A 26,393-nucleotide genomic window follows, 5' to 3' on the forward strand; every position below is an offset into this window, starting at 1 on the left:
TGGATCTATATAATTACAAGGTTCTTAATTTAATGTGAAATTATACAACTTTAACTTTTCACAATCATTTTTAGTTAAATGCATACTTCAGTCTTTTTCTTGTTGCTGTTCAGTCGCTAAGTCATGTCTGATTCTTGTGACCCCATGAACTATACAGCACACCAGGATTCCCCATTCTTCACTATCTCCTGGAGTCTGCTCAAATTCAAGTCCATTAAGTTGGTGATGCCATCCAACCATCTCATCCTCTGTTGTTCCCTTCTCCTCCTGCCCTCAATCTTTCCCAGCAAGTCTGAGGAAGCTTGAGGATCACTCATCATTCGAGGGGCCTCCCAGGCGGCTCAGTGATAAAGAATCTGGCTGTCAATGCAGGAGACACAGGAGATGTGGGTTCGATCCTTGGATTGGAAAGGTCCCCTGGAGTAGGAAATGGCAACCCATTCTATTATTCTTGCCTGGAAAATTCCATGGACAGAGGAGCCTGGAGGGTTTTAGTCCGTGGGGTTGCAAAGAGTCGGACACGACTGATTGAGCATGTCCATCATTTAAGCACTACGCTGTCACAGTAATTTTTTAAAAGTGATGTTTTCATATAACAGAATACCTTTTGATACATGGAAATAAAGAACTGCCTAGCAACAGCCCCCATATTTCTGAATGCACAAGAACAATGAAAGTAGTGCATTTCATCTAGTATATTAGACATCAAATGACTGAGTAATGGCACAATAATGACAATGTCATTCGAAGCTTTTCATGATAATTTAAAAATCATTCTGAAGTTTTCAATAATGTAGGAAAGCCTCTGCTATTAGGTCAAGGGCAACATTTGTTCGCATTACTTAAAGGTCATTAAAATACATCCTTAATCATAACATGTGGTTCATTACAAATAAAATTGCCTTTCGTTCAATAAAACTAATTAAATGTAAATGGTATTGTTTACTGCTATATGGATCTTTTGAAATAAATCAGCTAGTCATGATTTATTGAAAATTGCTGTGACCTCATTGTTGTTAATAAATTTGCCTGATCACAGAAGCCGGGAACGCTCTTCCCACATGTTTTCAAGCCGTGCCTGCACGGCGGTGAGAAGCCAGACCTGCCATCACACGGTGGGATCGGGCGGCAACACTGCTCTGACTCAAGTTTCAATTCTCTGATCACACTAGCTGCTCTGGACACAATGGAACTAGAAAGCCTGTTCCTGGGGGTGTCAGTTTTTCAGGAAGGGCTCTAACGCAGGTTTACCCATTCCTGGTGTCACCATGTCACAACGCTCCACTGACGATGCAACCAACAGCAAATGACACTGCACACTCCACAGGTCTTCTATGTCAGAGACAGAAAAGTCGAATGAGTGACAGTTATGGGTAGTGTAAGCTATCAGGTGAAAAACCAAACTGCTTTGCCTATGTCCAAAATGAAATTAGAGCCTTCTTTCCTATGAAAAAAAGCCTATACCTAATATGCCAAAGTATATGAAGTTACAAATTTAAATTGATGGTTAAATCACAAATTCAGCTAAATTTATCAAAACTTAAAACACTTTCATTTTCCAGTTACCTCACCCAAATGCTTAACACACTATTAAAGTGTACCAACCATAAAATTTTAAAAGTAGCACTGTATGAACTGTATACTCTAGGTTTCTAAGTATTTTGTAATTCATACATCTGTCACTAATAAAAATGAAGAAAATATCCTTATAATACTGAATGTGATAGAAAGTACTTCCTGTGACCACAGCCAAGGGAACTTTCAAAAATACAGGCAACACAGTGGGATTCTAAACACTTTCTTAAGACATAACTTCAAGCAATAACATTTTTACAACAAAAAAAGCATGTTTACAGTGCACAATTTTCTGCATCTTAGTACAAATACACACCTGTGACACCAACAGGATCAACGTATGGACGTTTCTACCAGCACTCTGCAGGCCCCTCTGCACGCAGCCCCCGCCACAGCTGACCCATGCTCCTGGAATCTATGTAACACATACCACATCCTTGCGTATTTGGTTTTCTTTCAGAAAAATTCTGACACAGTGCCTTAGCACTGCACTTCTTTTTTAACACTCTAGCAAGTTAACTCTACTCCCAATGTTCTGCTGCAACTGCTTCCAGGTGTCAGTCAGTCAAGCACCTCCCAACTCCTGGAAAGGCAATGCAGAGGCAAACACTCCGGGGTGGGACCACCGCCCCAAGCCTAACAGCAAACAGACAACCTCCAGTCACTGGGGCACGTGGCATCTCCCCTCTTCAACCCCGGGGAGACTACTTGAGGATGTGTGCTAAGAATGGAAGGCAGGACACAGAGGAGGGAAATGGCAACTGAGAAACAGCAGCAGGAAGGCATCCAGGGCTCAGCAGACATTAGGCTGTCAACAGGCTTCACAACTGTCTCAGGGTAGACTAACCATGTTAACAAGCAGTATGAGAAACGAAAGCTGGGTGTCTTCTTCAGTGACAACGCAACAGCACAGCTTTCTCTCGTGCAACACGTAAGAAAAGGAAGAGCAAAGCCAACAGAAACGCTGGGGGTCTAAGTGAGGCTGCAGAGAGCGGAGAAGAGGAGCGCGCTGAGAAGACTCCGGCCCAGCTGCAGGCTGCTGCGAAAAGAACCTGCTCAACCTCACTCAGAAAACCATCTTTCAGCCACACAGATTTAGCAACAGGACTGAACCTCCTTCCTTATGGTCTATGTGCAGGGAATATTTTAATAATTACAAGACAATAAATGCTAATGACCAGCCTCTCACTTTGAGACTACCGCTGACAAACACTGACAGTGGTTAAAATGATAAACAAACACGGGTGGAAGAACAGCCTTCTGGGCACAACACAAAATCCACATTCAAAAAAGAAAACATATAAATATTTACCTATATAGAATTTAAAACATTTACACATTAATATGGAAAAAGATATAAAGTGAAAAGTCAGGAAACAGTCTGGGAGAACAGATGTGCAAAGGTCTGGAGAAGTCTGCACACTCAGACACCGAAGTTGAGGCTTTAAAACAGAACTTACCAGGGCAAGGTAGGTTAAAATTGTGCTAAAATAGTGAGCAAGTCAGCAAATGGTACAGCTGCAATCGGCCAGCAGTTGTTTTTGATTTTCTACTCAGAGTTCAACTCAAAACAAATGCTAGATGGACTGGAGGGTTCATGTGTAAAGCATAATTATTTTTAAAGTAACCATTTATAACCATGGAGTGGGACAGTCCAAGCATAAAGACAAGGCAGTGACTATTTATTTTTAAAGTAAACATTTATAACCATGGAGTGGAAACAGTCTAAGCAAGAAATAAAGGCAGTGATTATTTATTTTTAAAAATACTTTTATTGAAATATATGACACATAACATGTAAATTTAAGATGTACAAGTCAGTTTGAAAGTCATTGTAATGATAATTAGCACTTCTATCACATTATATAAACACCCATTTTAAAGACTACTTTAAAACTACCTTATTTAAGGATAGTAAACTTTTATATGGACAAAAGAAACTATAAACAAAAATATTTAAAACAGTGAAGAATGAAAAATGATTAGCCAACTACATATAAAAACTTCTTTAAAAACATACAACAGGAAAATGGGTAGACAACATGAACAGAAACAAAAAAAATATAGTACATCTACTTTCTTAGGTAAGAAATCTTCAAACTCACAAAAAGATTAAAAGCATATTTAAATGGGATGCCACTCTCACAGTCATCAGACTGGAAGAGGCTGACGGGTCAACTGACATAGAGGAGATGAACAGGTCTGTCAATGTCATCTTCTAGAGAGCATTCTGGCTAAAGGACCAAATCCCTGCACTATGCCTACTTCTGCACTCTATTATTATCTATAAAATATCAAAAACATTAACTTTCACATTCACCAATACCAGGCTGGTTCTAGAAGTTATAATTTGCCAAATACCATGCAGCTAAAAAAGTCCCTCAGAGACACATATTTTCTAACTTTTACGATAACCCCCAAACATACTGCTGAACGCCTATCCTAACAGAAAAAATGTGCACAGCTTCACTCACGTGTTTGTGAAGGAAACTGTGTAGTTGAGAACAAAGGTATGAAGCACCTTCCAGGACAGAGGAGACGGGGTATGCCCCATCCTCCTGGCAGGTATGTTCCTGAAGTAAGCAAACCCTCCTTCCCTGTTGGCTCAGAGGGTAAAGCATCTGCCTTCAATGCAGGAGACCTGGGTTCGATCCCTGGGTGGGGAAGATCTCCTGGAGAAGGAAATGGCAACCCACTCCAGTATTCTTGCCTGGAAAACCCTATGGATGGAGAAGCCTGGTGAGCTACATACAGTCCATGGACTCACAAAGAGGTGGACACGACTGAGTGACTTCACTTTAAAGCAAACCCTCCAATAGCAAAGGCCCATTGCTCTGGACTTATTAAAACTTTATGCTTGATGGACCACCTTTTAATTTTAAATATCAGAGCTCAGTTAGCCCACAAGACATATATTTCTCACTAAGAATTATTATTTTTTTCTAAGAATTAATCGAACTTCTACAAGCTGTGTCATTGCAACTGGTGTGAGACTTGCCCTCCCACTTAAAAACACTGCAAAATGAACAAAACACGTGAGTCAGCTGTTTTTAGACACAGGACACAGAGTTCCTGGTAGAGTCGCAGGGCTGGGACCCTCAGGAGATGAGAATGCAGCTGCGAGCCCTAGGAGGCCAGCCTCCTGTCCAGGGGAGGTGTTGCGCCCGGGGCCAGGCTGCTGAGCAGGGCGAGGCAGAGCCCAGGGATGGGCGGGGGCTGGCAGGTGCTGGCACAGAAAGGAGGTAGAGTGAAGGACGGGCCTGCAGCGGGCCTGGTCCTGAGTCTGCTCCCCTCTCCAGACTGAGGAGGACGAGGGAAGTGATGACTGGCAGAGTGTGACCAAAAGCGCTCCTGCCCAGCCCCAGGGATGACACAGAGTTGAGGAAAGAGACAGTCTGAGTGGCCGGAGTTAGAGGTACCTCAGACTAGCCTGGGATGCGCACAGTTACCCCAGGAAGAGCAGGCCTTGGGGTAGGGTTACATTAGCATCATGATAAAGGGGACTCTAGGCCAACCCAACAAACCTTAAAAACAAGTCTTGGAAAGGTCAAGTTTATCCACAAGTTATGGAACTAAGAAAATGAAGATCAACAGGTTGCGAAGTAAGAGAAAAACACAGTATTTACATTATTCAGCACCCAATTAAAAATTACCAACTATGCGAGGAAGCAGGAAAGTGTGACCTGTAACAAGGAGAAAAATATTTTAAAAAGAAACATACTCAGAAATAACAGAGACAATGGAATTAACAAACAAAAAATAAGTATCACAAACTGCTGAAAAAGTTAAATAAAACTATGAACACAATAGGAGAGAAGAGGATTTAAACAATAACAAAAACTGGTGAACACATGGAACCTGGTTCCAGAAATTAAAAATACAGTATTTGGAATAAAATAATTTGTTGCTGCTGCTGCTGCTAAGTCGCTTCAGTCGTGTCCGACTCTGTGCGACCCCAAAGACGGCAGCCCACCAGGCTCCTCCGTCCCTCGGATTCTCCAGGCACGAATACTGGAGTGGGTTGCCATTTCCTTCTCCAAGGTCTTAACAGAAAACTAGACACGGATGAATTTGAAGACCGAGCAACACGGGACTTCCCTGGGAAGTGAGCATCAGAAGCATGACACGGGCAGGAATGTCGAGTCTAACATACTTGTCACCCATGTCCCAGGGAGAGGAGTCTGGGCAGAAAGGAGGACGGAAAGAGAAGAAAACCATGACCCCACAGACCCAAAAAACCCAACAAACTCTAAGGAAGGAAGGAATTTCAACGCAGGCCCTACCCAGAGTATGGGTGATGGAAAATACCTAAAGAATCAAAATACTGCCAAGGCTGACATATGTCACACAGATTTAGTTTCCCCAAAGCGCAATACATACAAGAATGAGGAAGTTCCCGGTGATTCAGAGAATTAACTGTGAACCATGAGCCGTCCCTACTTCCATCAAAGCCAGCCCATCTCAGGACAGTGAGCAAATCCAGAGGATTCAATCCCCTTCCCTGAAACAACTGCTTGGCTTCAAGGTCTTCTTAAGACAATCTCAGTCTTTCTTTACTCTCCAATGAATATCAGCAAATCATGTTAAGATAAAGCTGCTCTCATTCAAATAAATAGCACATACAACATAAAACAACACCAAAAGGCCACAACTGTGATTTTGCTTAAAGAAAAAAAAAAAGATGTGTGGCAGTTTCGGAGGTTCTAAGCACATGTGAGATGGGCTTTCAGAGACCACGGAACAGGCTGAAACCCACAAGCGTGGTGCCCTCGATCCCATCCATCCCCAGGCAGCAGAGGCCAGGCCACAAGTCTGCAGGTGTCTTTCTCCTCCTACGTGCTGACAGACACAGGGACACTGCACCTCCTCCTCCCCAGGGAGGACTCTCCACTCTCAGAGGGAAAAGCTCAAGTGGACGGGCTGGGGATGCCCCTCTGAATTCTCCCAAAGCAGCATCTTAACAGCCTTCTGGGAGTCAGTTACCAAAAATGGACTCATCTAACCCCCAACAGGAGTTTCAAAGATTACTCAAATGAAAGGATTAAAGATAGAAACAACAAGGAAAGGGAAAGAAAAGAAGGAAAACCTGAGCCAAGCTCAGAAACATTCAAAACTACACCTCAAACAGGGTATGAGCTGAGACATCACAGAAATTATGTGGGCATAATTTTCGATGAATTTAGTAGTGAAATTATTCTTTACATTATCAATGCATTAATCAAGTTAGCTGGTATGTAAGTGCACAGAAATGACCATACAGTAACTGATGGAGTAATGACAACAACGCTCACCCCCAGAGCGGGCAGCCTCTGTGTGCAGCTCACCGCCACTTTCAGCTTCCAGTCAGTTTCACCATCGAGTTGATCAGTTCGAATAAAACATGAACCTTGTAACAAGAGAAGAAAAACTCCTGAGTTATGGGTACCTTAAAGCCACAATTCATCATACAGTGGTGATACATAAATGATAGATCTAGAGATTCCCATGAACAAAAATCCTTAAAAGTCTTTACTTATTTAACTCACAAAATGAGTTTGCTGAAAAGACAGAGCTCATTAACTACTGAGGTCATTATCTCCTGTTTGGTGTTCTTGACTATTGAGGTTTACTATTAATTAGTACTTTATTTTAGAAAGATATAGAGGTGGCAATTAAGTACATGAAAAGATGCTCCACATCACAAAAGGGAAAGGAAAAGGAAAACAACAAGGAGACACCACTTGACACCTATTAGGACCGCCAGACTCTAGAACACTGACAGCACCAAATGCTGGGGGACACAGAGCAACATGAACTCTCATTGTTGCTGGGGATACAAAATGGTGCAGCCACTTTGGAAGACAGTTTGGTGTTTTTTTACAAAGCTAAACATAATTTTACCATACAATCCAGCAACTGCACTCCCTGACATTTATCCAAAAGAGCTGAGGAACTTATGTCCCACGATATCCTGCATGCAGATTTTATACCAGCTTTATTCACAACTGCCGAAACTTGGAAACAACCAAGACATCCTTAGGTGAGTGAATGGATCACTGTGGTAAATGTGGATAATGGAGAATAATTCAGCAATACAATGAAATGAGCTATCAAGTCATGAAAAGATATGAAGGAACTTTAAATGTTTATTTCTCAGTGAAAGAAACCAATTTCAAAAGGCTGCATACTATGTGATTCCAATTACATGACATTCTGGAAAAGAAAAAACTACAGGAACACTGAAAAGATCAGTGGTTGCCCAAGATGGAGTGGTGGTAGAGGCAAACAGGCAGAGCACAGAAGATTTTAGGTCGGTGAAAATACTCTGTATGATACTATATACAACGAAGGATGGGTTTCATTATACATTTGCCAAAACCCACAGAATGTACTACTCCAAGAGGGAGTCTTAATGCAAACGATGGAAGCTTGGTGATGGTGATGTGCCAGTGTGAGTCTGTCAACTGTAACAAACGGCACGTCTGGTGGGGATGCTGATAGTGAGGGAAGCTACCCGTGTGTGAGGGCAGGGAGTATATTGGAAACCTCTGCACCTCCTTCTCATTGTTCTGTGAACCTAAGAACAAAGTTTTTAAAAATGTTTAAGAAACATATTCAGATTATTATAGAAAATATAAACCAAAAACGTTATACATACATTTGTTCTCTGCAGGATAGGAAAACTGCAAATAACTGAAAGTGCACTACAGTAACCTACATCTAAATTTATACTGGAACACCTGCAAAAATGGAGACTACTTTTCATTGTACTTTTTACATATTTATATTTCTGAGCCCCCCTTCCCGTCTAGCAGTGTTTGCTCCTATCCATCTATTTTATGTAGAATTACACTATTGATCAGCGCAGTTCAGCACAGTGCAGCTCTGGTGAACGCTCACTGCATACATGCTCCTTTAACAGAGCTCAGGCTATGACAACTATTGGCTGACTACACATCCTCTCCACTTCAGTAGCTAACTTCATCAATAAGTTATCTCATGGCCTTTTCCCTTTTATCCAGAGGAAGAGACTGCCATATGCCAGGTCAGCTTTCAATAGTGATCACTACAGCAAAACAGAAGCATTAAATAAAAGGTTTGCATGCTGTCTGGAAATAAATACCTCCTAAAATCTTTTAAAAAGTAAATGAAGACCTAATGAAGATTTTACAGGAAATGTCTAGAAATGCTCAGTAAGAACTTAGGAAAGAAAGGCATCACTGTCAACTTCTGAATTAACTCATGTGGCTTGGCCTTGCTTCACATTATTACAGGTTGATACACCGCACTGGTCTTAGGTGTGTACCCAACATTCACTGAACACCACCATACTGAAAGCATTATGCCAGGTACTACAGTTCCTACTGATCTTAATAAGGTTATGGTTTAATAATTAGATAGACAACCAAATAAAATTAAAGAAAAAAAAATGTGCTGGGAGAAGCACAGAGTATGTATGCCACTGGCCATACAAGTAGCCCAGCCATAAAGTTCTAAAATAAAACTTAGTCATTTGGAGGAGCCTTTTAGAGCCTTATACCAGAAATGGGGTGAAGGACTTCTGTGAGAGGTCCTAAGGGAGGAGGATTCAGCTGGAAAATGACGATGATATACACTTACGGAAAAGAAGACCCACAGTAACATGTATCAAGTGTCCAAGTCTTCTGGGCATGGGGGTTCTCTGGTCGCCTAGTGGTTAGGATGCTGGGCTCTCACTGCCATGGGCTCCAGGTTCAATCCCTGGCTGGGGAGCTAAGATCCCACAAGATATGCAATGCGACCCTCCCCCCAAAAAAAGTCTCCTTAGAAAATTTTGAACCTCAAGGGCCAAAGGGCCAGAATCAAAGATACCAACAGTGGGCCAGGGCAGGAAGGATGAGGCCTGGGACAAAGTAGCGGGCAGAGCAGTAAGGGACACTGGAGGGATTCAACACAAGCACACTTCTCTGGCCTGGCTCTCTCCGAGTAGGTCTTTCAAAGATTATGATGAGAACATAAAACTCCAAATTAAGGAAGCAGTAGTTATGGAGTCTACATTTTCAGTTAGAAACTATTCTGGACTTGGCCCCTCAAAAATGTAGAGTTATATATGTATTCATAATAGGGTATAACTTCTTTCTCATCAAAAATGAAGGCTATTACTATTTACTGAGCACCTACTAGATAGTGAAGGACAGGGGAGCCTGGCATGCTGCAGTCCACGGGGTCACAAAGAGTCAGACATGACTTTTGAGTCTGAACAACAACTAAGTGACAGTCCTGACCCACATATGACATCTGATGTCCCAGAGACAGGAGGCAGGTGACTGCCCCTGTGCAGGCTCAGAGGGGAACTGCCCCAGGGTCTTACAAGAAGCACAGCTCCACGCCATCATCGGGTCCATGCGACTCCAGACCCCAGTGCCGCACATGAACGCAGACCTCGTCGCAGCTGATTTAGCTAGCAGCTTGAACTACATTACACAAGCCAGGAATTTAGTTTGGATGCTGGTTGTTTAGTCAATGGTTTATTTTTAAGTACCTGGCTGACAACTTTGTGCAATCTTGCTCCCCCGCAGTACCCTCCTCTGACATCCTTGCTCAGAGTATTTCCTGACTTTCTAGGCTCTGCATAAACCTCTTATTGGTTTAAAAAAAAACAGTGCCTGAATGTGTTTAGTCGGTCAGATTTTTCACCCTTTATCAGTGAATGTGTATGGCTCATGGGGAACTCTCGCAATTCAGGACAGTCCTACTTTGGTCCCACAGTTGGTCAGGGACCAGCAGCTTGGATGTTCTCTGCCTGAGCCTGGGACCACAACCCTGGACAGATGCACTGACCTCTAGGCCGATGGGGGTGTATGTGATTCTGTATTGAAGGTCAGCTTCGCAGGAACTGCCCTGGGAACACAGCCGGGAATCTAGAGACTGTGCTTAGGCCCCGGGCCAGCATTGGACGAACCTGTCTGTTTCCCAGAAGCCTTTCCAATCTGTGTCAAGTCCCATTCCCACTATTCCTGCATGGAATAGCACAGTGTCTGCATACACAGACAGGTCGGGGGCCATGGGCCCCCGCACTGGCTGACTCCCCCCCCGGAGTCCGGCAGGGAAGTTTCTGGCAGGGCTGCTGCGTCCCTTGCTGGTGTGCATCACAGATTCATCCTCTGAACCACTGGCCACCAAGCTCCCCACACGTTTTCAGCACTGCCCTCATACACAGACTTAAGCAAGCTCTGTTCCCAATAAAGTTCACGGGGAAACAAATTTTGTTATGCATTATTTGTCAACAGATTTCTGAGGAGAGTAACTGGTTTCAACTAAAAAGGGGTTCAAGGAAATTTGCAGTACACATTATTTTACGCTTCAACTTTTTTCTCAAGATTGTTTTCCTCTTAAATATATGTATGTTTGTATACATCTGTGTGTGTACTTCATAAAGTACAAACACAACTTGAAAGGGAGTGGATTCTAGATTCTTTCTGACACATACTTTGAGACGTCAATGCCAATGGCTCTGCTCTAAAAGGTTTGCTTTCTAACATAAAATAAGACAAGATGAGACTCTCTAAAGCCTCTTAAATTTCACACATTTTGTGTTTATATACCTCTCCTAGATGTCTGTAAACTTACCAAACACTAGAAACAATATACATGCTTTTCTTCAAAGTAAAAAGATATGCCTCATGTTAAATAATTACACTACTCTTAAAATTATAGAGGAAATTGCCGCACTATTTATCTTCCAGTACAGTTAACAGGGACAGAGGCATGCTACATTCCATGGGGTCACAAAGAGTCGGACATAACTGGGCAGCTGAACAACAACAGCAGCTAACATTGCTAGGCTCACAGTAACCGATATGATTTAAAGAGAGAAAATGAACTGCAGAAAAATCATAAATATGGCCAACTTGTCTTACACGAACTATGTCTAGTAATTTTTTAACAGCAAGCACTAGCTACAACCGATGCCACTTAAGGCTCAGTAAAAATGAATTATTAAATTGGTCTGCTTATATCCTATTACTGACTTCTTATGAATACTTGATTTTATTTGGTATAATTGACAAGAGTTGACAGCAAAGGACAGGTTTAATGATAATCAAATGAAGATTAACTCATGTATGTGTCACCTAGGAGAGCTGGCGATAAAGTAATTGATGGGACCCCCAAAGACAGGGCACATGAGTCTGTCATAAGTTTTAATAAGTTACCCTGTAATGTTAGCAGCCTGCCTGCAACAGCTCACACATCCAATGGCTCTGAAAGAGATAGGCTACAGTATGTGCCCAACAAAAGAAAAATAGACATTGACTTTGCATATGTAATACCACATTGTTTGCCATTAAACTTAATTTCTAAATCATTTATATGACTTAATGACTGCATGAAATTTTTAAGCTGCTGGAAAGATGAATAGTACCATAGAGAGAATGCAGAGGAGTACAGTGTCATTTACCTACCCCTCGCCCACTAACACGTGACAGCTGAGCTCTTGTGGTATGTCCCAAATACTTAAACGATAAGGTCATCACTTAGGAGACAAGTGAAAAAGATATTGGCATTTATAAGAGATTGATGAAAATTAGTTCTAAAGCATTAATTTCTCTTAATACCACTAGAAGAATTGTGTGCATTCAGGAGATATTTGATCTGAATTAAGAAACTGATGAAGCAATTGATTAATTGGAATTTAAGCCATCAGTCACCAGATCCATCAACAGCTTCATTTACATTCTAAACAATCAACTGACGGCCCGATAGAATACCGTGTATTAATACACAGTCAATATGATGCCACCAAGAGACTCGCTGAGTTGTACTGACAAACGCCCAGTGGCTATTGTCTAAACTTGAACATGCTGCACAGATTTAAGAGTTTTATACTGCCTAGGGTTAAAGATTCTTATTATAATAGACAATGTATTATCAGGGCTTTCTGACTGAAACTTAAAAATAATAAAATAATATTTATAATGTTAACAGATAGACAAAAAATTCTGAATGTGTACTTTTAAAAATTACACTTTAACTTAAAAACCTAAATAATCATGTAAAGTCACAGAAACAGAATTTCTAAAAATAAACCTTTGATTGAAAGTAATATTATGACACAAATTTTACATAGCTAAAAGCTATGCAGTCATTTTATAAAGAGGAGAAAAATATCATGAAACAGGAATCTGACATTTTAATATCTCCATATAAGTATTAGTAACTGTTTTAACAATTAAAACTTGACAAAAAAAAATCCTAAACCTGAGAAATATAATCATAGGTTAAAACAGATGACAGCATGATCTTAAACTTGGATCATTAATAATCTTCTAGGAATATGTAAAATAATAAAATAGCATACATGTATATCATGTACATTTTCTTGAGGAACAAAGTGATAATTCTTAAGAGTCTCAAAAAGATCTATGTCCTCCAAAATATTAAATATCATTACCCTACAGACAGAAACTGTCCCAACAACATAGACTACAAAATCTGAGAAAATGAAGACATTTTTAGAATATAATCAATTTGGATACAATTCTATTCATCTGAAGTCAGCACAATAGATTATATCATTTGTCTAACATTCTATTTGTCTCGCCATAGACAGACTATGTCATGCCATAACAATTATACAGTGGCTGAATTACAATTTCCAAAACTTTAGTAAAGAATTTGTATTCTAGCCTTCAGATTCTTGCTCTGAAAAATGGACTTTTCTAATAATCTTCCAGCTTTAAAGTGATGGATATTAAAAAAAAAAAGTGATGAATATTGTTCATATTTAATCTCCTAACATAATCTGCATAATCTACTTCTTTTAAGTTAATTACCTATAGCCATTTCCATATTTAGTGTATATATATATATTCTTACATATATATCTACCATAATCACTACAAAGGCAATTAAATATAAAAGCACCTCCCAAATACACACATTTTTGTTATTCATTATACTGAATACATTTACAAACAAAGACAAACAAATCATAAATAAGTAGAGATGGCAGTGTAAAAATCTCTGTAAACCCATTCCTCCATAATTGTAATGAGAACATTAGCACAAGGTGTCAAAAGCAATTTTTTTCAAAACTCTGGAAAATAACCAGACTTGCAACAATCCCAGGTACGTTTATTCAAGAAACAGGGCTAAATCTAGCTATGAGAGAGGTGTGTGGTATTTTGACTTGTCCCTTTTCCAGTAAGCTGCCCCCAAGTCAAACTTCACAGAGCTGAGGAAACCAGCGGTCTGGTAGACACTAAGGAGAACACAGGAGGGTTGGGACTCCCCAAACTGCATGCCCAGAGAACTGTAATCGCCTGACTAGGTAGGGTTTGTCTGACTTTGACCCAACCCACAGTTGAGTCACGGAGAATGGTGTTTCCCCTGGAATCTTTGTCAGAAGCAATCAGTGGCAATTGTTTATTATCGCAGCTTCCTTGGGTGGTAGCAAAGCTGGGGTAAACAACAAGCCGACCACAAAATTTAAAAGAAAAGCTGGAAAATCAGATGACAAGGGGTAAGAGCTCTACCATATTCCCAAGAGTCTAGAAGGCCACCTGCCAGTGCAGGGATACAAACATGCCCTTGAAAACCTGAAAGGCCCAAATCTCTCAAGCCTGGTGGAACTTGAGGCTCTGTACAGGCAAGACATGAAGGCAAAGGCCGAGTTTTAACTGCCTGTCACAGCTCTGCAGGTGCTAAGAGAACACTATTCTATCTGTAAAAGATAAACCTTCCAACTCTACTAGTTAATAATAAATCTCTATCATACAGAGTTCACTAGGTGATGGAAGGGGACAGGACTGTTACACACAGTCCTTTAGAAACCTAAGCTGAGGGAAGCTCTGTCATCTTCAACAGGCAGCTCCCAAGGTCAGAGCAGTCATGGAGACGCAGCCAGCGCAGGGACAGCTGGGGCTAAAAGCGGTACACACAGCTTTCAGTCACCCTCCCTCTGCCACACCTCAGGGCATGCCTTCATACAACTGGACAGGAAAGGGAAAGGGACTGGAAAAGTAGTTCTTCAGTCTTGGCCCCACAGGAAAAAGAAAATTGCCCATTATATAGCACACAGTAAAGTAAATTTAGGTAAAGGGAACATTTCGTACAAAGATGGGCTCAATAAAGGACAGAAATGGTATGGACCTAACAGAAGCAGAAGATATTAAGAAGAGGTAGCAAGAATACACACAAGAACTATACAAAAAAGATCTTCTCAACCCAGATAACCATGATGCTGTGATCACTCACCTAGAGCCAGACACCCTGGAATGCAAAGTCAAGTGGGCCTTAGGAAGCATCACTACGAACAAAGCTAATGGAGGTGATTCCAGTTGAGCTATTCCAAATCCTAAAAGATGATGCTATAAAAGTGCTGCACTCAATATGCCAGCAAATTTGGAAAACTCAGCAGTGGCCACAGGACTGGAAAAGGTCAGTTTTCATTCCAATCCCAAAGAATGGCAATGCCAAAGAATGTTCAAACTACCACACAATTGCACTCATCTCACATGCCAGCAAAGTAATGCTCAAAATTCTCCAAGCCAGGCTTCAACAGTACGTGAACCATGAACTTCCAGATGTTCAAGCTGGATTTAGAAAAGGCAGAGGAACCAGAGATCAAATTGCCAACATCCGCTGGATCATCAAAAAAGCAAGAGTTCCAGAAAAACATCTACTTCTGCTTTATTGACTGCGCCAAAGCCTCTGACTGTGTGGATCAAACAAACTATGGAAAATTCGTAAAGAGATGTGAATACCAGACCACCTGACATGCCTCCTGAGAAATCTGTATGTGGGTCAAGAAGCAATGGTTAGACTAGAAATGGAACAGACTGGTTCCCAACTGGCAAAGGAGTATGCCAAGGCTGTACACTGTCATCCTGCTTATTTAACTTACACGCAGAGTACATCACGTGAAATACCGGGCTGGATGAAGCACAAGCTGGAATCAAGATTGCCAGGAGAAATATCAATAACCTCAGATATGCAGACGACACCACCCTTATGACAGAAAGTGAAGAAGAACTAAAGAGCTTCTTGATGAACGTGAAAGAGCAGAGTGAAAAAGTTGGCTTAAAACTCAACATTTAGAAAACTGGAATCATGGCATTCGGTCCCATCACTTCATGGCAAATAGATGGAGAAACAGCAGAAACAATGAGAGACTTTATTTTTTTGAGCTCCAAAATTCACTGATGGTGACTGCAGCCCGAAAATTAAAAGACACTTGCTCCTTGGAAGAAAAGTTATGACCAACCTAGACAGCATATTTAAAAGCAGAGACATTACTTTGCCAACAAAGGTCCATCTAGTCAAGGCTATGGTTTTTCCAGTATTCATGTATGGATGTGAGAGTTCGACTGTGAAGAAAGCTGAGTGCCAAAGAATTGATGCTTTTGAACTGTGGCATTGGAGAAGACTCTTGAGAGTCCCTTGGACTGCAAGGAGATTCAACCAGTCAATCCTAGAGGAAATCAGTCCTGAAGGATTGATGCTGAAGCTGAAACTCCAATACTTTGGCCACCTGATGTGAAGAACTGACTCAATGGAAAAGATCCTGATGCTGGGAAAGACTGAAGGCAGGAGGAGAAGGGGATGACGGAGTATGAGATGGTTGGATGGCATCACCGACTTGATGGACATGAGTTTGAGTAAGCTCCAGGAGCTGGTGATGGACAGGGAAGCCTGGCGTGCTGCAGTCTGTAAGGTCGCAAAGAGTCGGGCACGACTGAGCAATGAACTAAACTGTGAAGTGAAAGTTACTCAGTCGTATCTGACTCTTTGTGATCCAATGGACAATGCAGTCCATGGAATTATCCAGGCCAGAATAATGGAGTGGGTAGCCTTTCCCTTCTCCAGGGGATCTTCCCAACCCAGGGATCAAACCCAGGTCTCCTGCATTGCAGGCAGATTCTTTACCAGCTGAGCCACTAGGGAAAAACTAAACTGAACTGAACTGAAAGTAAATTTCTATCTAGCCCTAGGTGGCGCTAGTGGTAACAAACCTGCCAGCCAATGCAGGAGACTTAAGAGATGCAGGTTGGATCTCTGGGTCAGGAAGATAGCCCTGGAGGAGGGCATGGCAACCCACTCCAGTATTATTGCCTGTAGAATCCCATGGAAAGAGAAGCCTGGCAGGTTATAGTCCACGGGGTCACACAGAGTTGGACACGACTGAAGCAACTCTTAGCACCCATGCCTCTTAGGATGTAAATAATACTACAACTGGTGAAAAGAGAAAACATCTTCCTTATGATGACTTAAAATGTCCTTAAAAAAAACAACAACACTTTATAAATGGATTTTTAACTGTGTCCTTTATAGAATTTTCATGCTACAAATAACAACACATAAGCTGAGTTTCCAGAACAAAAATAACATGTTGAGCTTCCTATAAAAATAATGTTCATTTATTCAACAAAGTCAGAAACATAAGGCAGAAAGAACTTTGGCTATTACCTGACAAACCTCCCATCATTTTAGAGATGATGAAAGTGTATGACCACACCGATAGGTCATAAAATTAGAAACTAGTCAAAGCAGACTAGAGTTTAAGCTTCCTGATTTCCAATCAACAGTTTTTCTCTTTGACCACAAGAAGCTTCCTTTTCATTACCACTTTAGCAACTTCTTCTTGTTTAAAGCTCAGGTCATATAAATATCATTTTTACTGTGAAGCTCACTCCAACTTACCCAGGCAAACTGTCTGTCCCTCCCATCACCCCCACATGTCTTTCAATATTTATATACAATCAGAGTATTGCTGTCAACATGTATACTTCCATAAATGAACAGATCATGAACTGTTTGAAGAGAGCCACTTGGTTTCACTCCCTTTTGTATCCTAAGCAACAAGTAGTGCCTGACACATGATAAGTGCTAAATAAATGGTTGCTGAATGAGGAATAAAACTGTAAATGCAGAATAGTAATCAAAATTTGAGCAACATCATTAATTATTTAGATATCAAAATGGATTTGAATGAAAATTCACTTGACAGATTCTGATAGGATTATATTTTTTAAACCAATATATACAGTAAAATCATTGTTTTAAACATAGTTAAATGTGATTTAGAAATTAATGAATTCAAAGTATTACCATTTGAAGAAAAATTCTTATCAGAATAACTTTATCTTTCAATATGAAAATTAAACTGCCAAAAACCAATCATCAGCAATGCAAATAAAAATAAAAATACCTGCTTTTTCTGACGTCCTAAGAAACACCATGTCCGATGGAATTCTTTGATTCTGCAGAGTAACAGAAAATATTAATTATCTGTATGTAAGTTTATAAATTAACACAATTCCATTTCACAGGAAAAACAGCTGCTAAAAACAACTAAAATAGTAATTCAACTCTATGTTGAAACATTTATAATTTGTAAAACAAAAATGAATATTTTAATTCATATTTTAGTTAGATCTCTAAGATTTCTTTCCCCATCAATGAACCATGTAAATGGCATTTAGTGATGATCTGAAACTACTCCATTTCTGAAAAATGTTAAACATTACCATTTCTGTGGCCTCTGCTGTACTTTGACTCATACATACAATATAGTATGTTTACTGCCTTCTAAAAAAAATTATGCACTCTCTATCAGACTAAATGACCTGGAAGGGGAGGATAGTGTTCTTCCAACATCTAACACAAAACAAAGTATATCAAAAATGAACACTTAGTAAATGTCGAATGAATGAATAAATGTACAGCTGAGCAGACTAAACCCTACAAATTTGAGGAGATACTCTTTTACAAGGCAGAAAAGGAGAAAAACTTCAAAGTTCACTATTCATACATTTACTTAATCACTATTACTGATGATAATTGGTATTAATTAGTACTAGTAATAATACTTAGCATTAGTTGGGAAAGCTGTACAAACTGAAGAAAAATATAATAAGAATACTTCACATAATTTCATGAATTATTTATATTTTTTGAGACCTAAGTAAATATTTATATACAAACAATAAAGAAATGAATTACTTGTCAGTCAGCAAGCAACAACAACAAATGTAAGTTGAGCTGTTAATGGTGAAAAAAGATATGCTGCAGAGCAGTGCTTCTTATTTCTAACATGAAATAATTTCTAACATTTCTTTAGGCCATTATTGAGAGCTAAGGAACCCCTAGGTGAAGGGGGAATGAAAATTAGAAAATGTTGGTAATAAAATCTCAACATATCAAAATGTGTGGAACACAGCCAAAGTTAGAAAAATGGTTAAGAGGAAAGTATACATGATTAAACTGCCAACAGAAGAAAAGGGAGACTAAAAACACACAGGGAACTGAATATCTGTTTGAAAGCAGAAAAACAAAAAGCCAATAAATCCCAAAGAACATACAAAGATGTAAGTAAATATAAGAGCAAAATTAATGGCACAGAAAATGAAAATATATATACCAGTAACAAACAGCAAGAAAGTACATTAAAAAAAAAATATATGCCCATTTTGGTAATAAGAAAAAACTAGCATTAGAATAAAACAGATGAATGGGAAAGTTCTCTCAATAAAAAACTATAAAAAATTTTATAAACTATAAAACATTACTGAAAGAAATTAAATAAACACTAAGAAACAGAACATACCATGTTCTCACATTAGAACACACAGTATTGCAAAGATGTGACGTGTCCACAGACTGACCCATACATCCAATACAAACCCAATCAAAATCTTAACATGCTTTTTTGATGGGAACTGACAAGACATTCCTAATATTTAGAGGGCAATGCAAATGCCAAGAATGACTAACAACATGGAGGGTTGAATGTGTAATATAGCAAAACAAAATATTAAAATAGAATAATTAAGACAAGATGGCATTCAACAAAAATAGATGATTTTATAATGTAAAGTAGAGAATGCAGAAGTCAGTCAACACAAATATGGACACCAGATTTATGAGGAAGCTGGCACTGTGGACATCGTTTAAATAAATAGCTTTCTAGAGAAAACTAGATACCTATGGGCGATGAGAAGAGGTAATACTAGGCCTCTACTTCAATAGAAAAACAAACCTATTCCAAATGAATTATAAATGTCAAAGTCAAAACAATAAAATCTAAAAGATAATACAGAAGAATACTTTCATAACTTTTTGGTAGAAAGATCGATTTCTTAAACAAGACTCCTTCCCCTCACCACCACAAATAAAAAAAAACTTATTATAAATGAAAACATTAATAATGTAGATTTCATTAAAACTAGGAATTTCTATTCCACAAAGCCTACTAGGAAGGAAAAGATATTTGCAAGATAAAACTAATAAAGGATTCCCATCTAGAATATCTGAAGGCCTGCAATCTGATAAGAAAGGATAACTCAGAAGAAAAATAGTAAGAGATTTTCACTGGCTATTTACCACTGAACCACAAGGGAAGCTTCCAAAAAAGAAAGATATCCAAAATCACACGAAAAGTGTTCACTTTTGATAGTTTACAGAAATGCACATTAAAACTACAACTTGCTACATACACAATTTGGAAATGGTAATTTTAAAAGGTTGGCAATGCTAAGTGATGGCAAACATGAGTAATGGGAACTCTTCCTGCTGACCTCAGTAAATTTGATCCATCACTCTGCAAAACCATTTGGAGTAAGCACTCAGGTGAAACATCCACACACCCCAAAATCCAACAAGCCCACTCCTGAGTACATATGCAACAGGGAAGTGCACATGTGTGAGCCACAACACATGGTCACAGATGTCTCACAGCTATCATTCCTAACAGGAAAACTTGGGAGCAACCCAAATATCCACCAATGGTAGAATGGATAAGAGTCATACTATGCAACAACAAAATGAATGAACTATAACTGCACACAACAAAATGAAGAATCTCACAATCAGCACTAGATCAAAAATAAGCACCCACCCAAACACAGCTCCATCCTGAATTTTCCATGCACCCGTGTTGAAAGTCAATTAACCATAAACTTAAGGCTTTATTTCTGGACTCAACGTTTCATTTATGCCAGTTCCATACTGTCCTGATTACTGTTAACTTTTAAAAAGTTCTGAAATGGAGAAGTGTGAATACTCGAACAATTTTGTTCATACGTTTAAAAACTGCTTTGGCTACTTTGAATCTTTTATATTTCCATACAAATTTCAGAATCAGCTCATAAATTTCTGCAAAGAAGTCAGCTAGGATGTTGAGAGGGCAGCACTGAATCTGTAGATCAGTTTGGGAGTATTCCCATTTTAACAGTATGAATATTTCTAATCTATGAACATGGGAAATCTTTCCATTTATCTAGGTCATCTTTACTGTGTTTTGACAATGTTTTGTAGTCTTCAAAGTTTTGGACCTGTTTTGTTACATTTATTCTTAACAATGATTTTATTTGTAAGTATTTTATTCCTTTGATGCGACTGCAAATGAAATTCTGTTCTTAATTTCAATTTTAGACCATCACTCTATATTCCTCTATACTGTTTTATGTTCTATGGGCATCAATAAATAAATTAGAAACTCCAAAATAATTATTGGATACTTTTTTTTTTTTATTGGATACTTTTTATTTTTCCCTCCTCTCAGGACTCTGAGCAATACAGAAGGAGGGACCTGTGTCTTCTTAATATACCATGGTCCCTTTCGCTGGCACCTACACTCTCTCTTTCCCCCTCCAACTGGCAGGTCAGTGATGAGCTGCCCAGTGGAGAGGCCTATATAGCCAGGAACGAGGGTGGCTTCAGGCCAAAAGCTGGCAGAACAGAGGCCTTGAATTAAAAAAGGCAGCAAATCCTGCCAACCATCCCCAGAGTAAGACCGGCATCAGGTCCAAGGTGATGGCCATGAGGCTGACACCCTGACAGCCCTCGACTGCAGCCCTGTGACAGACCCGGAGCCAGGAGGAGCAGCTAGGCTGTACCCAGATTCCTGACCATACAAACTGTGAGGAAATAAGTGCTGATTTTTGGAAAAAATTACATCAAAATGTATATGACTAACATATGGCTCAGCCATCTCTCTTGTCAGCATTTAGCCCACAGAATCCAGAAAGAATATATGTACCAAGATGTTTACTACAGCACTCTTCAATAGCAGAAAAGAAAACCATCCAAAATCTAATAATGGATCAAAAGTTAGTAATTTATAGTATTCATATAACTGAATACTGCATAAATAAATTGCAAATCAATATGTTTAATTTTCTCCCATTCTGTAAAATTAGACAAACACAGCCCACAACATTATCTGTGTACACATACTGCAACCAGATGAAGACCGCTTCAGTCTTGAGGAAGAGCCCTCTCACTAAACACCCCTGCGGGCGACGCAGGCTAGGGGTGCCTTGGTGGGTTCCCAGGTGGACGTCCGCTGGTACCAAGGGCTCACACTCCTCTGTAATAGGCCTTATGAAAACCTGCCATATTTTTTCAAAAGTTGTTCAAGAGCCTTAACAATAAAGACTGAACCCTCAGTAACTGTTACTCAGGAAGACTGTGCAGTCAGAGACGCTTCTCCACACAGGCAGACAGCCCAGGCAGTCAAACTCCAGTGGAGTGGCGGCTTGTCCACAGCCACCTCTGACCACTGTGGGGTTTTTAATGGCTCCCTACAACACTGACCTAAACTTTTTCTTTCTAATCCTCTTTATTTCCATTTCCTTTTTAAGCCATAAGAATACACAATGATTATGTGTAATACATCTGTCTGTAAAAGGAAGCTTTAGAAACTGAAACTGCATGTGCTAAGTCGCTTTAGTCGTGTCCGACTCTTTACGGCCCCATAGACCAGAGCCCACCAGGCTCCTCTGTTCATGGGATTTTTCAGGCAAGAAACTGAGGGGGTTGCCATGTCCTTCTCCTGGGGATCTTCCCAAACCAGGGATCAAAGCCGTACCTCTTATGTTTCCTGCATTGGCAGACAGGTTCTTTACACTAGTGCCGCCTGGGAAGCCCCAGAAACTGAAACTATTTCATGATAAATAGGTTCTAACTAATATAATTCTTTGGTCAAAGATATAATTCTGACAACGAACAATAAACAGTTAACACATCTTATTTTAGACAAAATATGACTACACACTAAAATGTACTTTAGCAAAAAAAAAAAACTATACAGAAGTCTAGATTTTTTCTTCAGAATATCAATCTTACACAATAATGTTAAGATTTAAAATAACTGTCTCAAATAATTTCCTTCAGATGAAATCAGTCTAAATGTTAATAACTGGTATACACATGTCTAAAATATATTAAAAATGCATCAACCTTTTCCACTATGATGAGGTCTCCAACTTGTATGTCTGAACTCTTAACTTGCACTTTACCTTAAAAAAAAGAAGAAGTATAATCAACTCAATGAAATAATAGCACATCAGAGTTAAACTTTCAGTTGATAAATAATACTTCAGAAATAACTTTGGGAGGAAAAAATAACATTCTAGATACTTATCTATACTTATACTTTCAAAATAAATTTATTTCAAATGGACACAGTCACTAAAAATTAACTTCTCTCAGTCAACTCCCAAATACAGTTAACTATCCCCCAATAAGAGATATGTCGGAACATGGACAAGGACTCCATTTGGAAAGTTCTTCCCGTATCTGCCATTATTTCAGGTCTGAGTCAAGTTACGGATGATCAAAAGTATCACTAAACAAAATAATTTGATGACAAAGCTGAATAACATGGAGATGTAAAATCCTTACATTAATATTGTGAATGGCATTGACTGGCACACACTGACAGAAAAACAAACAAAGAAAAATATATGTAAGATCACCCTCCACTAGTAGCTCCAAAGACACAGGTCAGGACTGAAAACTAAAGGTTTAGAGCTTTACACAAAAAGTGGTGTAAACGCTTGTAAACTCTTATCTCTATAGTATCCAGTGCAGCGTGACCATTTACAAAATCTAACACACAGCGTCTACGTCACATCTGCACCACAGAGAGGAGACGAGAAGCTGATGTGGACAAGGTGAGACGCCACTGGACAACAGTAACGAGCCCTGGTCCAGGTCCTGCTCCCTGTGATTCCTTCTCCCCTCCGTCTCTCTCCCTCTCCTGTCTCCCTCCCTCTGTCCATCTCCCTTTTAGGACCAGCGACAGCCATGTAGATCAATTTTTATATTTTTGTCAAAATTACTGTTTTGATATGAGAAAACGTCCACTTCTTTTACAGTCAGTTTATTCTGAAAGCTAAAAGAACAAGAGGTAAGTTCATATTGTATTAGTTCATATTACAAAAACTAATGCTACCAGTCATTACTTGACTTATAGACCAAATTCAGCTCATTATAAAGCCTTATTTCCTAAATATCTCTGAACGCAGCTGAGTTTCAATAGAACATCAGTTCCTAATTATTTGTTTTAAGGTATCAAAAAGTTTTGTAAATATTATATTTTTTCCCATTCCTCAATTATACAATAAATACATAAGGGTTGAGTTACTTTCCTGAAGGGAGGTGAAGCTACTTTTTATTGATATAAAATAATAATGTACTTTAGAATTACATGTGAAGCAATCTTAAGATATCTTCATAAGAGGTAAGTATCTGTTTATTAATAGCCAAAAAACTTTCTTTTTTTTCAGTTGGTTACGTCAAGCTTCATGTTTGTACTCCCACTGTCATGTTTCTATAGCTAAGCATCAGGCAGTAGAGACATACCACTGAACTCATCCTCCTGTATATTGTTCTTGTTCAATTGCCAAGTCCTGTCCACCTCTTTGTGACCCTGTGGACTGCAGCACGCCAGGCTTCCCCGTCCTTTAACTCAACACAATTCCCATCTTATCATTCAATTTTATGCTGTGCTACTATCCAACCCACTTTCCCTTCCTTCTGCTTTTTTACATGCTAGTAGAACGAGATGAGAAACTAAGGATTATGCTCACCCTCACCCCAGCCCTCCGTTATCTGCAATCCCCTGAAGATAACCAAGTGCGCAGTGCGCGTGCTCCTTTCTCCACAGTTGATCTCTTTCTGCACCATCCCCTGCCTCGTCCCCCTCTGCTCCTGCTCTGGTCTGGCACTTTATCCTACGACCATGTGATGCCCTTGCTGGTTCTCACAGGTTCTCTGCATTCACTGTTCCTTTAAGTTGAAACCCATCCCTCCACAGATCTCCTTACTTACACAGCAACACTACCCCATGAAGCCTCTAGAGCAGGTATAAGCAGCAGCAGGATTTTATACAGACTGCTACACATGTGCTTAAAATGCTACATTGCTATAAATATTCGAACACCTGAGAGTCTACCAAATTTCAGATCCTGTGCACTTCAAGGATATTTAGTTTGTTCTTCACAAATGCATATCCAAACTTAACCCATTTTAAAAAAAGAGAAGGACTATATAACCATTCTACCCATCATCAGTTAAAATGGGTCAAATGTCAGAACGGATTAAAGAGAACAGAACCATAAAAGCCACATCTAACCAGATACAGACATCATCAAATAAGAATGAAAATGTATTAATTGCTTATTTCCCAACAAAACACACGCAACATGATAAGAGTGAGAGATAATGATGTAACTTTTAAAAAAGCACTTGCTCACAGATAAGGAGCCCCTGGAAGGCCACACAGCTGAGATGAAGAGCACTGCTGCTGAGCAGACAACCTCCCGCAGCATCAGGAGGCTGTCTGGCTGGTCCTCATTACTGGGGGGAATGGTACTCTCCCCTAACTCTCTTCACATCTTAAGTAGGAGCCTAATTTAACACAGATTATGAAGCAAAAGTGGGTACCTGGGAAACAGTATATTAATTATATTATGTTATAAGGTTGGCCCAAAAGTTCATTCCATTTTTCATAAGATCTTATGGAAAAAATCAAATGAATTTTTTGGCCAACCCAATATATTAAGAGAGAGACTTATAATTCAGAAGAAAACCCAAAATATTGCTGGGAAGAAATTATAAAACACCTAAATAAAAGAAGAGGTATATTTCCTTCATGGATCAGAACACTTTAATACTATTAAAGTACCAATTCTCCCCAAAATTTACCTACAGATTCAATGCAGTTAAAATCCTACCAGGCTATTTTTTAATAGAAATTGACAAAGCAATTCTAAAAGTCACATGGAAATACAAAGGATGCAGTTTAGCCAAAACAATTCTGAAAATGAAAACACAAAGCTGGAGGGCAAACACTACTGTACTTCAGAATTATTAATACTATGAAACAACAGTAATCAAGAGCATTGTTTTAGCATAAAGAGAAACAAATAGATCAATAGAGTGAAGAGAGTCCAGAAATAAACACATACATGGAAGACAACTGATTGTTGACTAAAGTATAAGGCCATGCGGTGGGAAAGAGGTCACTTTCTTGAAAAATGGTGCCAGAAACAACACCCACACCTGGTACTGATACAAAATTTACTCGAAATAGATATGTGATATACACAACAAATTCTAAAACCAAAAAACTTATGGAAGAAGAAACATCGAAGAAACATAACAGAAAATCTTTGTGAAAGTTTCTCAGGAATCTTATAGTGTTTCATGTTTCTCAGAGAACAGAAGAAAAAAATGAAAAATGACAATAGTTGGTGGAGGGTAGGGAGGAGAGAGGAAGGGAGAGATCTCCTGATGCTAGAATGTACTATAACAAAATACTTTTTAGAACTGGTATGGATGTGGCCTAGAGATTTGGATGAATCAGTCAAATAGCACAGAAACTAAAGAAAAGGGCCAAAACAAATTGAGTACATTTCTCAAAGACCTGAGAAAAATTAAGAACTTGTTTTAAAGTAACTTACTGACCACTTGAGGGGGAAAAAAAGGCAGATCCTGTCTCCACATAATACCTTACACGTAACACTGCAAGTGGAGTAACACTCCAAATACAGAAAACAAATACAGGAACA

At 39.4% G+C, this 26,393-nt stretch overlaps 1 protein-coding gene across 4 annotated transcripts in view; it reads right to left on the reverse strand.

The window, feature by feature from the left end:
• Positions 1–26,393, reverse strand: part of ATP9B (ATPase phospholipid transporting 9B (putative)) — a 162,077-nt gene that overhangs the window by 89,639 nt on the left and 46,045 nt on the right. For 3 of the 4 annotated variants that reach the window (XM_043443762.1, XM_043443763.1, XM_043443764.1), the window contains 3 exons: positions 22,777–22,835; positions 17,744–17,795; positions 6,867–6,961 (listed from right to left, as the gene is read on the reverse strand). In XM_043443762.1, coding sequence (XP_043299697.1) covers positions 6,867–6,961; positions 17,744–17,795; positions 22,777–22,835 — 206 coding nt within the window. The remainder of the gene's footprint in view (positions 1–6,866; positions 6,962–17,743; positions 17,796–22,776; positions 22,836–26,393) is intronic. The other variant, XM_043443765.1, reaches the window with a different exon arrangement.

Source organism: Cervus canadensis, chromosome 23 (genome assembly GCF_019320065.1).
Source record: "Cervus canadensis isolate Bull #8, Minnesota chromosome 23, ASM1932006v1, whole genome shotgun sequence".
Lineage (NCBI taxonomy): Eukaryota > Metazoa > Chordata > Mammalia > Artiodactyla > Cervidae > Cervus > Cervus canadensis.